This window comes from Melopsittacus undulatus, chromosome 8 (genome assembly GCF_012275295.1).
Source record: "Melopsittacus undulatus isolate bMelUnd1 chromosome 8, bMelUnd1.mat.Z, whole genome shotgun sequence".
NCBI lineage: Eukaryota > Metazoa > Chordata > Aves > Psittaciformes > Psittaculidae > Melopsittacus > Melopsittacus undulatus.
Window position 1 is genome coordinate 17,060,654 of NC_047534.1, and position 13,715 is coordinate 17,074,368.

A 13,715-nucleotide genomic window follows, 5' to 3' on the forward strand; every position below is an offset into this window, starting at 1 on the left:
CTGCAGAGCAGCCGGAACCGGGCCCGGGGGGAGGCCCCGCTGCAGGCAGGATACGCACAGACAAGTGGCAGAGCTCAGTTCAGATGGTGTTTTAATTCAGTACAAAAGTGCCGGGCAGGGGGCTGGGCGCACACAGGGCCCCTATTTACACACAGTAAATACCAGGGAGAGGCACGGGGCGGGGGGAGCTGTGCCCGCCTGCCCGCAGCCTCCCCGGCCGGGCAGTGCTGCTCAGGTGTACTCGCAGAGGTGGCCGCAGCCCGCAGGGCAGTGGGAGCTGGTCTCCAGCCACTTCATGATGTGCTGGAGGTGTCCACCGTGGCTGCAGCCCTGGCACCACACGAAGAGCCCCTTCACGACGTGGTGGCAGACGGCACACATGCTGGCACACTGGCGGCATCTGCATGGGCAGAGCAGGGAGCATGGGAGGGGCAGCCCTGGGGGGGGCAACACCGGGGAGCAGGAGGCACCTACCCCATCCTCCTGCCCCCCTGGGCCTCCCCTTGAAGGTCCCCACCTCCCTGCCCTCACCGATCACAGATCCAGCCCCTGTTGCTCATGGGCCGCTTGCAGTTGCTGCAGTTGATGTGCAGGGTAGTGGACGCCTGGTTGAGGCAGTTGATTGCACGGCACGTGCTCAGCTTGATCACCTCGTTGGAGATGTTCCAGAGCTGGAAGCGCTGCAGCAGGTCGATGTAGGACGTGTACCAGTGCTCCTGGGGATGGTTGCACACATCTAAGCCTTGACAATCCCCCCCAAAACCTCCTGAGGACTCAAGCCTTGCATCCCAAAAGGAAGGAAGGAAGTGCTCTGTGGGGATGGGAAGAGGCATCCTTCCCCACATCAACAGGCCAAGGCCACATCCCCCTGCAGACAGCCCCTTGGGTCCCTGCTGGAGTCCTGAAGCTGCCCACCCAAGGTCAGAGCCAGCCTGGAGGAGAAGGGAGGTGCCCAGAGGCCAGGCAGGATCCCATCCCATTGGGATACACCACCCCTGGGTCCCACCACGGAGCCATCTCACATCACACCAATTTCCCTGGAAGGGAAGGCTCAGTTCTGACACAGCCAGGAAGGGGATTCCCAGGATCTACCTGTGTCTGTTCATCGATCTCCTTGCGGATGCGATCCCCCAGCACGATGAGGACAGACACGGCCGTCTGCACGTCCCCCTGCTCAGCATAGAAGAGGAGTGTGTCCCGCACGATGGGGTTGAAGAAGTCTGAGGGCAGGCGGTTCTCATACAGTGAGTGGGAGATGGAGATGAGGGAGAAGGACTCCACGGGGGTCAGCGACACCGTCTCAGCCTCGTTGCCACTGACGTGAGGGGAGTCAGCCTTGTCCTGCAGGTGGTCCAAGGCTGATGGGTTGTCCACAATCTCGTGGCGCAGGGGAAAGGCTTCCTGGGGAAGGCTGTATTCCTGCTCTTCAGCTGCAAGGAGTTTCAGGAATGAGAAGGGAAGACCAGTTCCCTGCCTGGTGCAGGGAACAGCTCCAAGCACCCGCTGTGCACTCACCGTGTGGGTTCTCATGGTCCATCATATACAGGTCATCCTCATCCGCCTCCACATCTCCCAGCAGGTAGTCTGCAGGGACATCACTGCCCTCCGTCTCTTCGTTGTCTGTGTGATGAGGGAGAGAGAAATCAGCTCATTTCCCCCTTGGACACATGGCTGGATCATAAAACCACTGAATGGTTTGTGTTGGAAGGGACCTTAAAGCTCATCCAGTTCCAGCCCCACTGCCAGGGATGGGACAGCCACAGCTTTTCTGGGCAGCCTGTGCCAGTGCCTCACCACCCTCACCGGGAAAAGCTTCTGCCCAAGATCTCATCTCAATCTCTCCTGTCAGGTTAAAGCTTTCTCCTTGTCCTGTCCCTACAGGCCCTTGTCCAAAGCATGCTCCCTTGTGTCCTGCCCCATGTCCAGGGTTGTGTCCAAACTCCACACCATGGTTGTGTTCCTGGCTCTGCAGCCACCACCACAGGCCTCACAGGGGCAAACTGCCTGTCTGCAGCACACCGGGCTCACATGCTGCATGTGGGGGCTACAGCAGGTCTAAGCCCCATAATGTGCAGGGTAAATTCACTGGTTTATCATATACCTACAGCTAAGGAGTGTAGGACCTGGACTACCCCTGCCCCATGAACATTACCCTCATTGTTCATCAGGGTGGAAGAGGAATCCATGAGGATGTTTTCCGAGCGGCTTTCTCCTTTGCTACGGTCCAGTCTGGACTCACTGCCCAGCCCGGAGGGGATATCCTTCAGGTTAAAGCTGGGAAAGAAGTCAAATTTCAGTCTCAAATGTTTACAGCTTCTGCTCTAGCCAGCAAACAGCCCAGATAGAGGTCTACAGTTGCAACTTGAATAGTGAAATTTCCCCAAGTGCACAGAAGTCAGCTGCCCCACTTGGCATCTTCATGAAGGTTTGTGAGCTCAGCACAGGTTCTTGACTCCTTCTTTTAACATTTGCCTTCACCTCAGAGGCAGGTTCAAGAGCTGCCTTGCTACAATGCTCCCCACCTTCACAGACACTGAGAAGGAATCATGGAATGGTTTGAGTTGAAGAGACCTTAAAGCTCATCCAGTTCCACCCCCCTGCCACAAGCACAGACACCTTCCACCAGACCACGTTGCTCCAAGCCCCATCCAACCTGGCCTTGAACACTGCCAGGGATGGGGCAGCCACAGCTTCTCTGGGCACCCTGTGCCAGCGCCTCAGCACCCTCACAGGGAAGAACTTCTGCCTAAGAGCTCATCTCAGTCTCCCCTCTGTCAGGTTAAAGCCATTCCCCTTGTCCTGTCCCTACAGGCCCTTGTCCAAAGCCCCTCTCCAGGTTTCTTGTAGGCCCTGTAGGCACTGAAGCTGCTCTAAGGTCTCCCCTTAAGGAGCCTTCTCTTGTCCAGGCTGAACAAGCCCAGCTCTCTCAGCCTGGCTCCAGAGCAGAGCTGCTCCAGCCCTCGCAGCATCTCTGTGGCTTCTTCTGAACTCACTCAGTCATGGAAGGAAATGGGGCTGAAGGACAGCTGAGCTCTTCAGCATGCTGCCTGTAGTGTTGAAGTCGGGGACAGGCAGGAACTTGCTGGATGCAGGGCTGGGTGGAGGAGAGTATTTCCTTTGATGTTACTCGAAGATTTGCCACTCAACCTGGGAACTCGGACCTGCAAGGTCTGACAGCTAACATGGAGTCCTCACCCCTCACTTTTAGGTCATCAAGAAGAAGAAAAACAAGTCTTCCTGCTTCATCAGCCCACAGTGGGGCTCTCCATGCCAGAGAGCAGCTCACACAGCTGTCCTCTCCCTTTGAAAGGCAGAAGACAACCTCTCCACGACAGCAGTGAGACAGTTTACGCATCCCCAGCCCTGACATGGTCACTAATGAAGTAACCAGAAAGCTGGTTTCAGCCCCACACCCCACCACAGCTCCAAGCTTTGTTTAAGGAGGGCAGGGAGCAGAGCACAAGGGTGCAGGGCTCAGGCCTGGACTGGCCATCACTTCTCACTCCCACATGGGGAATGGGCTGCATTCAAACGATGCCAACCTGCAAACCAGCAAGACCTGAGGCTGGGGAGAATGTCCCTGCTGCCATCCCAGGGCTGGCTGCAGCTCCAGCACCCCTGTTACCTGTTCATGAGGGGGAGGGTGGTGCTGCCCTTTCCCATGCTGTGATTGAGGTTGGTGGATGAGACGGTGCCGAGGCTGGAGTAGATAATGCGCAGCATTGTCCAAGTTTGAGCCACCTGCATGAGAGAGCAGAGTCAGACCCTGACAAATTACCAACCCTGTGTAGCCACGTGACTGACAGCAAACTCCCACCATCAGCCAATCTAAAGCTGGACAGGCTCATGGGGGGCTCAAACTCTGAGCAATGATCTACACTTGTTGTAGGTGATGGGTTTGGTGCCAGGCAGAGGTCACGGAGCTGCCACCCAGCTTGGCTTGAGCACCCTTCAACCTCAGCACCAGCCCCCGTCTCAATGGAGAGCCTGCAGTCCTGGCCTCACCTGGTTGCGGTCCAAGCCCTTGGCCACCTTGGCATTGTGGTCACAGAGCTCAGGCAGGGGCCGGCCAGCCAGCGCGTACTGCTTGGCCGTGTGCACAAACCAGTCCATGCTTCCGCCCTCCATGTCTGTCTCGAAGATGCTGAGGGCACTGGAGGAGGAGATGTACTCAAACTGCTCCGTGGGGTCCAGTTTGCGTTTGAAGAAGATGGGGTGCCGCCGGTCGCCAATGTAGGGCTTGCGGTTGGAGTCGGAGGAGATGAGGCTCTCCTTGGCGGCGAAGGCCAAGTCCCCATAGAGGCTGTAGCATAGCCCCTCAGGGTTGGCCCTTTCAATAGGCTGGCTGGCGTCCTTGAATATGTGCTGGTAGAGGGTGCTGTCCTTAGAGCCCGACAGGAGGAAGTACGGGTCGTGGAGGTGACGCCACACGATGCCCGTGGTGACGTCCTTGTGCTCCTCGAACATGGCGGAGGGGATGAAGGGCCGCCGCACGTCCCAGACGTAGATGTTGTGGTCCACCATCATGGAGCACGTGGCGATGTGGTGTTTGCACTCTGGGCGCCACTTCACCCGCGCCACCGAGGCGATGGTCTGCACACAGTAGATCTCCTTCGCCCGCGTGGTGTTCATGTCCCACACCTTCACCATCTTATCCCGTCCGCCCGTTGCTAGCCAGCCCCTGGAAAGGGTGGAGGAAAGATGGTTAGATGCCAGCTTGGGCCAGGATCTGTGCTTGTACATCTCTTCTTTCCCACAGTGGCACAGGAACACTCACAACACAGATATGCTAAGGGATTGTTCCTCTCAAGTGCTGCCCTAACACCTCCACTCTCCAGAACCAGGTCAGGCAACTCCTCTCCTCCCTGGCCCCATTTAAGGCACTGCATCTTTAAGCCACACTCACCTGAAGGGCTCTCAGCCAGATCAGCTCCCCCTACCCCTGGTTTCCACTTGCCAGGGCCAGCAGACAGGGAAAAGGCCCAGTATGAACAGACTTCAGGGCCTCTCTAAGCTCATGAGGAGTTGCAGCACTGCCTGATGGGGAGCAAGGAGGGACCCACACACCATAACAGCTATTTCCACACACACTCCAACTGCCTCCAGGCAAAGGCAGGAGGAAAAAACGATCAGACACAAGCAAGGCCTGATCAAACACAAGGAAGCCATGTCCCAGAGCACCTATGCAGTGCTCTCCCCAAATCCAGCACCCAACAAAAGCCTGCCCTGGCGTGGGGACAAATCAGCAGCCTGCTATTCCCAAACATTCTGAGGCCCATCCAGGGCTCATCCAGGGCCTCAGAAGTGCCCAATTTGTCAAAAAACAAGCCAAAACACCCCAACACCAACCCACTGCCCCCCAGATCTTTAAAGCAATCACTGCTCCCATCATCCATCAACAGCCCATCGCCTGACACAAGGAATACACCCCTTGATACAAGAGATCCTGCTTTTCCCCCAACCCCATTTTTAGGGCGTCCCTCGCCTGTGCTGAGGCCGGGGAGCTGGCAGGAACCAGCCCCAGACAAACCTGTCCTCTGGGTGCCAGTCGCAGCAGAAGACAGGTCCATTGTGGGCCGTGAACATCCTCTCGTAGCGGTCGGGTCGGCGGATGTCCCACAGCTGCACGTTCCCATTCTCAAAGGTAGCAGCAAAGGTGAAGTAATCCCGGATGCTGAACTGCACATCCCGCACGCTCTCAGACTGGCCTGAGCGGGCACAGAGGGTGAGGTGTGGTGGGATAAGCTCCAGCAAGGCTAAAAACCCCACTGGAAGAGCCATGGGGGTCCCCAACCCAGGGAGGAGAGGAAGCAGGGAGTGATGCGGCCACCTTCAACCTCCCTGCAGAGCCAGCCCACCAAGCAGCCAAAACTGTCAGAATCATGGAATGGTTTGGGTTGAAGGGACCTTAAAGCTCATCCAGTGCCAATCCCCTGCCATGGGCAGGGACACCTTCCACCAGACCAGGTTGCTCCCAGCCCCATCCAACCTGGCCTTGAACACTGCAAGGGATGGGGCAGCCACAGCTTCTCTGGGCACCCTGTGCCAGCACCTCAGCACCCTCACAGGGAAGAACTGCTGCCTAAGAGCTCATCTCAGTCTCCCCTCTGTCAGGTTAAAGCCATTCCCCCTTGTCCTGTCCCTACAGGCCCTTGTCCAAAGCCCCTCTCCAGGTTTCATGTAGGCCCTTTAGGCACTGGAAGGCTGAAGAAAAACCCACCAAAAAGCTCCTCCCTGCCTGCTCCAGACATCCACTGCAGAGCAAAGCTCCCCCTGGGCACAGGGAAAGGGCAAAGCCACAACCTCTGCCTCTCAACAGAGTAAGGGGGCAAATAACAGCCCATGTTCCTACCAGAGAAGGTGCTGACAGAGTCCTTCTTGCGCAAGTCGAAGCACTTCATGTAGCCATCCTGGGAGCCGCTGAGGAGCATGTAGACCTCGGTGGGGTGGAAGCAGACCTTGTTGACGGTGCGCTTGTGCTCAGTGAAGAGCTGGTCCTGCTTGTTGCGGGACGGCTTGCCCAGGTTCCAGGTGACCACCACGCCATTGGTGGCAGCGGTGGCCAGCAGGTTCTCGTCCATCTGGTGCCACACCACGTCGGCGCAGCTGAAGTTCAGGGAGGGTTTGCGGCCAACGCGGAGGTTCAGCTTCTCCACAAACTGCTCCTCCTCGATGGAGTAGATCTTGAAGATGTTGCGGCCGGCCACCACCACCTGGGCAGCATCACGGCACACGCTGATGGCGTTGGCAGGGGCGTCCAGGTGACAGAACATGGTCCGGCCCGTCAGGGCATTGCCCCCCAGGGCTGTGGTGACCCTGGCCATCTTCTCCATGGCCGGCCTTGGGGCACACTCCCCTCTCCAGGAGCTGGCTCGGAGGCTCGTGTTCTCACTGGCTGCATTCACACTCGCACGGCTGCCCTGCTCCACCTCAGCCAGAGCTGGGAAGGGACAGTCTTGGCTCCCGTGGCTCCTGGCAGGACCAGGCAGCTCCAACCACAGCTTTTTGTAGCCACATCAACAGGAGGTAAGAGGCTAAAGCCCGGCTGAGACCTGTGGGAATAGAGATATGGCCCCACACTGGGCTTCTCCTCCTGCTGCCTTCTGTAACTGCCTCCCAGAGAGTTCTTGAAACCTTTCCTGGGTTCCTGGTTCCCTCCTTACTTCAACGGCTGTTGGTGACACTAAAGGATGCCGACAGCAGTGTCGTGGGCTGAAGGTGAGCAGCGTCTCCAGCAGGAGGTTGGGTGAAATGAGCCCGCAGTCATCTCCATGAGGCGCTCCTTGTGCCCCAAAGCCCTGCGGGAGGCAGAGGGGCTCACCCTGCTTCCTAGCAGAGGGGGCAGCAGCTCCCCTTGGGCACCAGAGCGAGCCAGGGCACTGGGCAGCTGCTCTGGGATGCCCAAAGGCCACCACAAACCAACCCCCCCCGAGCCGGGCTGAGCCCCTGCCCTGGCACTGCACCTTCCCCCCACCCCAGCTCCCCCGAACCCACAGCCCCCTCCTCAGGGCCCGCCCCTGACTCAAGGCCTCCCCAGGACCCCGTGCAGCGTGCTCAGAGCCTCCTCAGGGCTCCCTCTTGGCACTCAGGGGCCCCTCGTACCCCGATCCTGCCCCACAGCCCCCTCAGGGCCCCTTCAGAGCTCTCAGAGCCCATCCGGGTCCTCTGCCACTGCTCACTGCCCTCAGCCCCCCGCTGCCGTACCCGCTGCTCGGCCCCAGCAGACGCCGCCGCCGACACGGAAACGGGCGCCGCGCCCCGCCCCCTTCCGCCGCGCCCCGCCCCCATCCGCCGCGCCCCGCCCCCCTCCGCCGCGCCCCGCCCCCTTCCGCCCGGCGCCCCGCCCGTAATTCGGGCCCTGCCCCCCGGCGCGGAATGGGGGGTGTGGGACGAATGGGGTGAATTGGGGGGTGCGGGGGGAAATGGGGGTGCTGAGGGGTACGGGGGTGTCAGGGGGACATATGGGGAGAACTAGGGTGGGGATGTGAGGGGGACGTGGAGTGCAGTGTTTGGAGGTACCGTGGAGAGAACCGGGGTGTCAGGAGGGTATGAGGTGCGTTGGGGTGAGAGTGCGTTGGGGGAATGGGGGTACTGGGGAGATATGGGATGAATTGAGTGTGGGGGTGCAGGGGGAAAATGGGGGTGTCGGGGGGATATGGAGTGCATTGGGGTGGGAGTACACGGAGGGGAATGAGGGTGTCAGAGGGATATGGGGTACATTGGGGATGCAGGGATACACTGGGGGGATATGGACTTGCACTGAGGTGTGGGGCTGCTTGGAGGGTTTGGAGGAGCTCTGGGGTATGGAGGTACGAGAGGGTTTGGGGTACATGGGAGGCTGATATGCAGGCAGTTACAGGGCTACACTGACGTGTGGGTGTGCAGGGGTTGAGGGTACAAGGGGGAGTGTGGGGGGGTATGTGGGTGCACTGCCATGGGGGGCTGCAGAGGGGGGTATGGGGACACCCAAGCCTCAGCGCTGTGCCTGTTCTGGGTATGTGGGACCGTGGGGGTGAGCAGGGCTGATGACACCCCCCAGCTGCAGCTGTCCCCTGCTGCTGTTCCCCCCTGCCGTGGAGGGACCCTCCGTGTGCCACAGCCCTGTCCCCAGCCCCTCACACCCATGTCCCACGGGCACCGGTGGGTTTTGGGGTTGCAGGCTGCTCCCTGCCTCACAGCCCCGGTGGCTCCAGAAGCACCCTAAACCCTATTCCAAGGCCACGAGGATCCTTGCACCATTTTGGGGCCAGAAAGGAGCATTTTGGACAAAGGAGGGAGCGGAGGTGGTGGTTGGTGCAGCAGTTCCTTCCCGGCCGGTACAAAGGCAAAACAAACCGAAAGCATGTCCGTGCCCGTGCCCGTGTCCATGTCCGTGCAGGCAGCCGGTGTGGCAGCGGGGACGGCCACCGAGCCCCGTCCCGCGCCAGGTCCCCGTGGTCACCCCAGCCCCGTGCCCGTGCTCGGCTCCTCCTCTGTCCCCCGCTCGCAGCCGGCGTCGGGTGATGTTTTTCCGCCTGGAAGCGTGCTGGCGGTGGCAGCGTGTCCCAAGTGCCGCCTCCCACCTCCGCTCCGTGCTGCCGGTGTCCCCTCGGTGGCTCAGAGCTGGCCCCGGTCCCCTGGATGCGCCATCCCAGCCGGATGGGTCACTCGTCGGCGTGGATGTCACCCCACCAACCCCACATAAACCAGGGTGCAGCGGCGTCCCCAGGGCGAGGGGGGAACCAGGAGAACCCGGAGGCAGGATCTGGCCTCGTTGAAGCCATATGCAAGAGCCAAGTGGAGGCTGCCACTTGTCACCATCCCCTCGGGTACCCCAGAGCCTGCTGTAGCACAAGACTGAAGCAAGCGAGCATGCGAGGGCAGCGGGCGGGCGCAGAGAAACATCCTATTCACCAGGAGAAAGCGCCGGGCATCCCAAGTGCAGGACTGGGGGCTCGGGGGGGACACGCAGCACGAGGGGGGGTGGCTCAGTGACACGCTCTGGGACGCAAGGGGACCCATCCAGCCTCCACCACTACCCATGGGTGCCAAAAATAAGCATCCTCCTCTCGCCCATCCCTGGGAGCATCCTTTGGTCCCCAAGATCATCCCTGGCGGCAGCGCTATGCACCCATTTGGCGCTGGGGCAGAAGGGGAGCAGAATGCGGTCAGAGGGGGTCACACCACTGTTGCCTTCCCACTTTGGGTTTCCATGATGTCCATTCGTCTGTCCAGAAGGGATTGGCAGGACACTGGGTGGAGGACGGGCGATGTTGGCAGTGTGGGGGGAATTTACAGGGTGCCCGGAGGGGCTCTGGCAAGGGGTGACACTGTCCTCATGTCCCCCCGGAGCCGCACGTCCCTCGGGGTGTCAATGTGGGGGATGTCCGGGGTCGGTTGTATTCGACAGTGTCTTTTGCATCCCCAAACAGACGGAAAGAAAAGGGAGTGGGTGATGTCAGATGGGGCGGCAGCGGGAGCGGGGCGGCCGGGGCCAGCACTACTCGATCACCATGCAGCACGGGAGGTGCTGGGAGAAGTACTTGAAGAGCTCCGGGGTGGCACCGGGGCAGTTGGTCAGCTCCAGCTCCTCCAGCTCCTGCAGCTGCACCAGCCCCGACAGCCCTGTAGTGGTCAGCAAGGGGCAGCCTGCAAGGGGACAACATGCACTGTCACCCCCAAAACACCAGCACCCAAATAAACCGGCACCCCAAGAGCCCGGTTATGGACCCACCCCCAGGGAAGATACCTGGGAGGATGCTGGCTGTCCCCCAAGCTATCCCAAGGTTGTCCCCACATCCAGTGTCTCCCCAGCCCCATGGGGTCCTGACTACCCCATTCCCAGGAAAGCAAGGGAAAGGATCTCACCAGCCAGAGAGAGGAGGCGCAGGCTGCCCATGCTCAGAAGATGCTTCAGGCCAAAATCCTGCACCTGGCAAAGAAAACAGAGAGGGAATGGTGGGGATAAAAGGGAGGTGACCACCTGGGGGCTCAGCAATACTGAGGCAGGTTGCTGGGTGCTGGGGCAGGGAGCCTGAGCAGGGTGTGGGATGCTGGGGCAGGGAGTAAGGAGCTGGGTGCTGGGGCTGAGTCCTGCTGAGCTCATGGGAGAACCCCACTTCCCAGCACCAAGTCATGAGGGCCCCAGCTGGTGCAGGGCACCCACCCTGAGCTCATGGCCTGTCCCCAGGCTGGTGCTGGCCACTCTGCCCTCCCTGCCATGCCAGCAAGGATGGGCACAGCCGTGTCCCCCACCTACCTGGCAGCACCAGCGCAGGTAGAGGCTCCGCAGGGACGACATGGTGGACAGGTAGCTGAGGCCAGTGTCGGTGATCCGAACGCACCTGATGGGACACAGGGTGACAGGACTGGTTGGGAGCAGGGCACCCATGGGTGTCCCAGACCATGGCCCCATGTTGCACCCATGGCTTCCAGCATGGCACGGCATGGTTTGACATGGCTCAACATGACTTGGCTTGGCATGGCATGGCTCAGCATGATGCAACATGGCATGGCATGACATGACATGGCTTGACAGGGCACAGCATGGCTTGGCTTGGCATGGCATAGCTCAGCATGATGCAGCATGGCATGGCATGGCAGGGCTTGACAGGGCACAGCATGCCAAATGTTAGCACGGCACAGCACAGGTTAGCACAGCACAGGTTAGCACAGCACCATACCTGTCGAGCACCAGCTCCTCCAGCTTGTGCAGGTCACAGGCGATGTATTCCAGGGCCATGTCAGTGATACGAGGGCACCAAGAGAGGTCAAGGCTGCGCAGCTTCCGCAGGTTCTCGGCCACCAGTTCCACGCCATCATCGGTCACCTTGGAGCAGCCCGAGAGGCTGAGGACGCTCAGGTTGGGCAGGCTGTGCACCATGTTGACCACGCCGTGGTTGGTGATCTCCCAGCAGGAGTTGAGGCGCAGGGTGTGGGTGGTGTAGCCTTGCTTGGCGGTGAAGTAGGCAAGCGCTGTGTCCGTGACGTGGTAGGCTTGCAGGTTGAGCTCGGTGAGGTTGGGCAGGAGCTGCGAGATGGCGGCAATGGCATCGTCGGCCACGTTGATGCAGTCGCTGACGCTCAGCGCTGTGATGCGGGCGTTGAGGCTGGACCAGAGCCCTGCCTCTGTGAAGTCGTTGCAGCCTGACAGCTCCAGCCGCACCACACCTTGCATCTGCTCCAGCATCACCTGTGAGGGGCAGAGCGTCAGGGCACGCTGGGCACTGCTGTCACCTTGCACAGCACTGGCTCCCTTTGAGCCTTTCCACTGCCACCAGCCTTCACTGGGTCCAGCTTTTGCAGTGGGACTGCCCTGGTGCCAGAGCAGTGTCCTGCTCTAGGCCATGGGGGTTGGACTAAATGACCTTTGAAGGTCCCTTCCAACTCAAACTATTCTGATTCAATGCCAGTATTGGTGGGGAATGGGAAGGAACAGGCAGGGATCCCTGGGCACAGCCCCTGCTGTGTACATGGTGCTGTAGATGGGAGTAGGATTAATCCCACTCCCAGCATGGGCAATGCTTGGGCAGGAACTATGGAGCAGTTGGTGCTGTGTTAGGCCATGGTGCAGGGCAGGGGACCTCTGTGGGGATGTTGCTTGGCTCTGTGCAGGACCATGAGTTGCCCCATCTCTATCTGACCCACAGCCCCCTGCCCGCATGACCCACCATGGCCAGCCAGCAGGGATGTCCTGTCCCCAGCATCCAGCTCATCGCCCACTGCCACATCTGTCACCCACTGTCATGGCCACCTTATCTGGCTTTGCTTTCCTAGCAGCATGTGCAGGAAGCATCAGTGGGCAACAGGGATAAACCTTCCCTGAATGCATCCTCACCCCGTGCCTGTGACCACAGCACAGGCTGCAGCCCATCCCGCTGCCCTGACCACATTCAGGGACTCCCAGTCCTGCCTGCCTGCAATGCTGCTGTGGATGACCATGTGGATGAAGGCCATGACACCTTCCTGCTCCATGCGTGTGGCTGGTGAAAGCTCTGCCCATGTGTGTGTCCCCAGGGCCACAGGAAGGACCCACCATTGCCACATCTCAGCCACCCTGATCACCACACTGGGGTCACCTACCTCCAACCCTGCATCCGTGATGGTCGACCTCTTAAGGCTCATGGACTTGACCCCCTTCTTGGAGAGGGGATAGTTGTCAATGAACTCACAAATGTCCAGGTCAGAGACACCCACGAGGCAGAAGCCTTCGAAGCCGCGGACGGCGAAGCCCTGCAGGCTGACAAACTCCTTCTCCCCACCAGGCAGGACATTGTAGAGCTCTTTGGTGTGCAGGACGGGTGTCAAGCCCACCCAGAACTTGGGCTGGTAGAGCACCCGCCGCCATGCCTTGCACACCTGAGCCAGCACGCATTTCTCGCACGCCGAAAAGTACCAGAACAAGCGGTTGAGGATCTTCTCATCCACCGCCAGCTGCCTCTCCGAGGGTGAGCCGGGCAGCCGCTCTGGAGAGGGCTGCTCCGAGCCTTCGCTCGTGTTCAGTCCCACCAAGGAAGCGCCGGGAGGGGAGGAGACACCAGCCAGAGTGGCCAAGGAGAGCGGGGAGGCCAGGCTGGGGATGGGCAGGTCACTGCGGTGCGCTAAGGCCGGGCTGAGGATGGCAGGCACAGAGGAAGGCTGGCACAGGCGATTTTTGACAGCGGGGGTGCCTTTGGTGATGCTGGCAGAGCCGAGGCCGTTGGGTTGCGTGGGGATCTTCACCAGTCCATTGCGGGGCAAACATGGGGGCTTGGTGTCACCGTTTCTCGGGTTCGACATCTTCCACAGGTCTCTCTGCAACACAGGGATGAGGGCTGAGAGGCTGCTGGTCTGGCAGGGAGAGCAGGCAGGAAGAGTGGGAAGGGCTGGGGGACATCATGGCACCAACAGGGTGGGAGACCCTGGAGGTCCCTGTGCAGGGTGGCACTGGGGACCAGACAGTGCAGGGGTGCTGGGCCCTGAGTGGTATCCTCCAGGAAGATGTGTGGCCCTGGTGTCCCCCATAATGGGCGTGGATGGGGATTTATCCCCAGACATTCCCATCCCTCTCAGAGCCTGGGATCCAGCAACCAGTGGCAGATAGAGCAGAATAATAGAATCATGGAATAGTTTGGATTGAAGGGACCTTAAAGCTCCTCCAGCTCCAACCCCCTGCCACAGGCAGGGACACCTCCCACCAGACCAGGCTGCTCCCAGCCCCATCCAACCTGCCCTTGAACCCTGCCAGGGATGGGGCA

General features: G+C 60.2%; 2 protein-coding genes across 3 annotated transcripts; both read right to left on the minus strand.

Moving 5' to 3' along the window:
* Positions 1 to 74: 74 nt before the first annotated feature.
* On the minus strand, positions 75 to 7,766 carry WDR24 (WD repeat domain 24). Of its 2 annotated transcripts, XM_005150676.4 has the most exons (11): positions 7,705 to 7,766; positions 7,164 to 7,298; positions 6,353 to 7,052; positions 5,531 to 5,708; positions 4,006 to 4,681; positions 3,626 to 3,741; positions 2,153 to 2,274; positions 1,516 to 1,620; positions 1,093 to 1,430; positions 532 to 716; positions 232 to 400 (listed from the first exon to the last, which is right to left on the minus strand). In XM_005150676.4, the coding sequence occupies exons 3-11, from the start codon at positions 6,831 to 6,833 to the stop codon at positions 232 to 234; spliced, it is 2,370 nt and encodes a 789-aa protein (XP_005150733.1). In that variant the 5' UTR covers positions 6,834 to 7,052; positions 7,164 to 7,298; positions 7,705 to 7,766. The 2 variants fall into 2 exon arrangements, with proteins under 2 accessions (XP_030906075.1, XP_005150733.1); XM_031050215.2 differs by having other exon boundaries at positions 75 to 400; positions 6,353 to 7,298.
* A 2,213-nt stretch (positions 7,767 to 9,979) lies between these two features.
* Positions 9,980 to 13,266, minus strand: FBXL16 (F-box and leucine rich repeat protein 16). The gene is made up of 5 exons (XM_005150677.3): positions 12,562 to 13,266; positions 11,163 to 11,671; positions 10,739 to 10,823; positions 10,348 to 10,411; positions 9,980 to 10,128 (listed from the first exon to the last, which is right to left on the minus strand). The coding sequence occupies exons 1-5, from the start codon at positions 13,255 to 13,257 to the stop codon at positions 9,980 to 9,982; spliced, it is 1,503 nt and encodes a 500-aa protein (XP_005150734.1). The 5' UTR covers positions 13,258 to 13,266.
* Between the last annotated feature and the right edge of the window lie 449 nt (positions 13,267 to 13,715).

Bases quoted from the DNA above. Each gene is read 5' to 3' on its own strand.
- FBXL16 (XM_005150677.3), bottom strand. From the start codon at position 13,257: ATGTCGAACCCGAGAAACGGTGACACCAAGCCCCCATGTTTGCCCCGC. The intron at 10,824-11,162 runs GTATGGTGCTGT...GTGTCCCATCAG, and splicing joins GAGGAGCTGGTGCTCGACAG to GTGCGTTCGGATCACCGACA. The intron at 10,412-10,738 runs GTAGGTGGGGGA...TTTCTTTGCCAG, and splicing joins ACCTGCGCTGGTGCTGCCAG to GTGCAGGATTTTGGCCTGAA.
- WDR24 (XM_031050215.2), bottom strand. From the start codon at position 6,833: ATGGAGAAGATGGCCAGGGTCACCACAGCCCTGGGGGGCAATGCCCTG. The intron at 4,682-5,530 runs GTTTGTCTGGGG...CACCCTTTCCAG, and splicing joins GACTGGCACCCAGAGGACAG to GGGCTGGCTAGCAACGGGCG. The intron at 1,621-2,152 runs GTAATGTTCATG...CTCATCACACAG, and splicing joins CACCCTGATGAACAATGAGG to ACAACGAAGAGACGGAGGGC.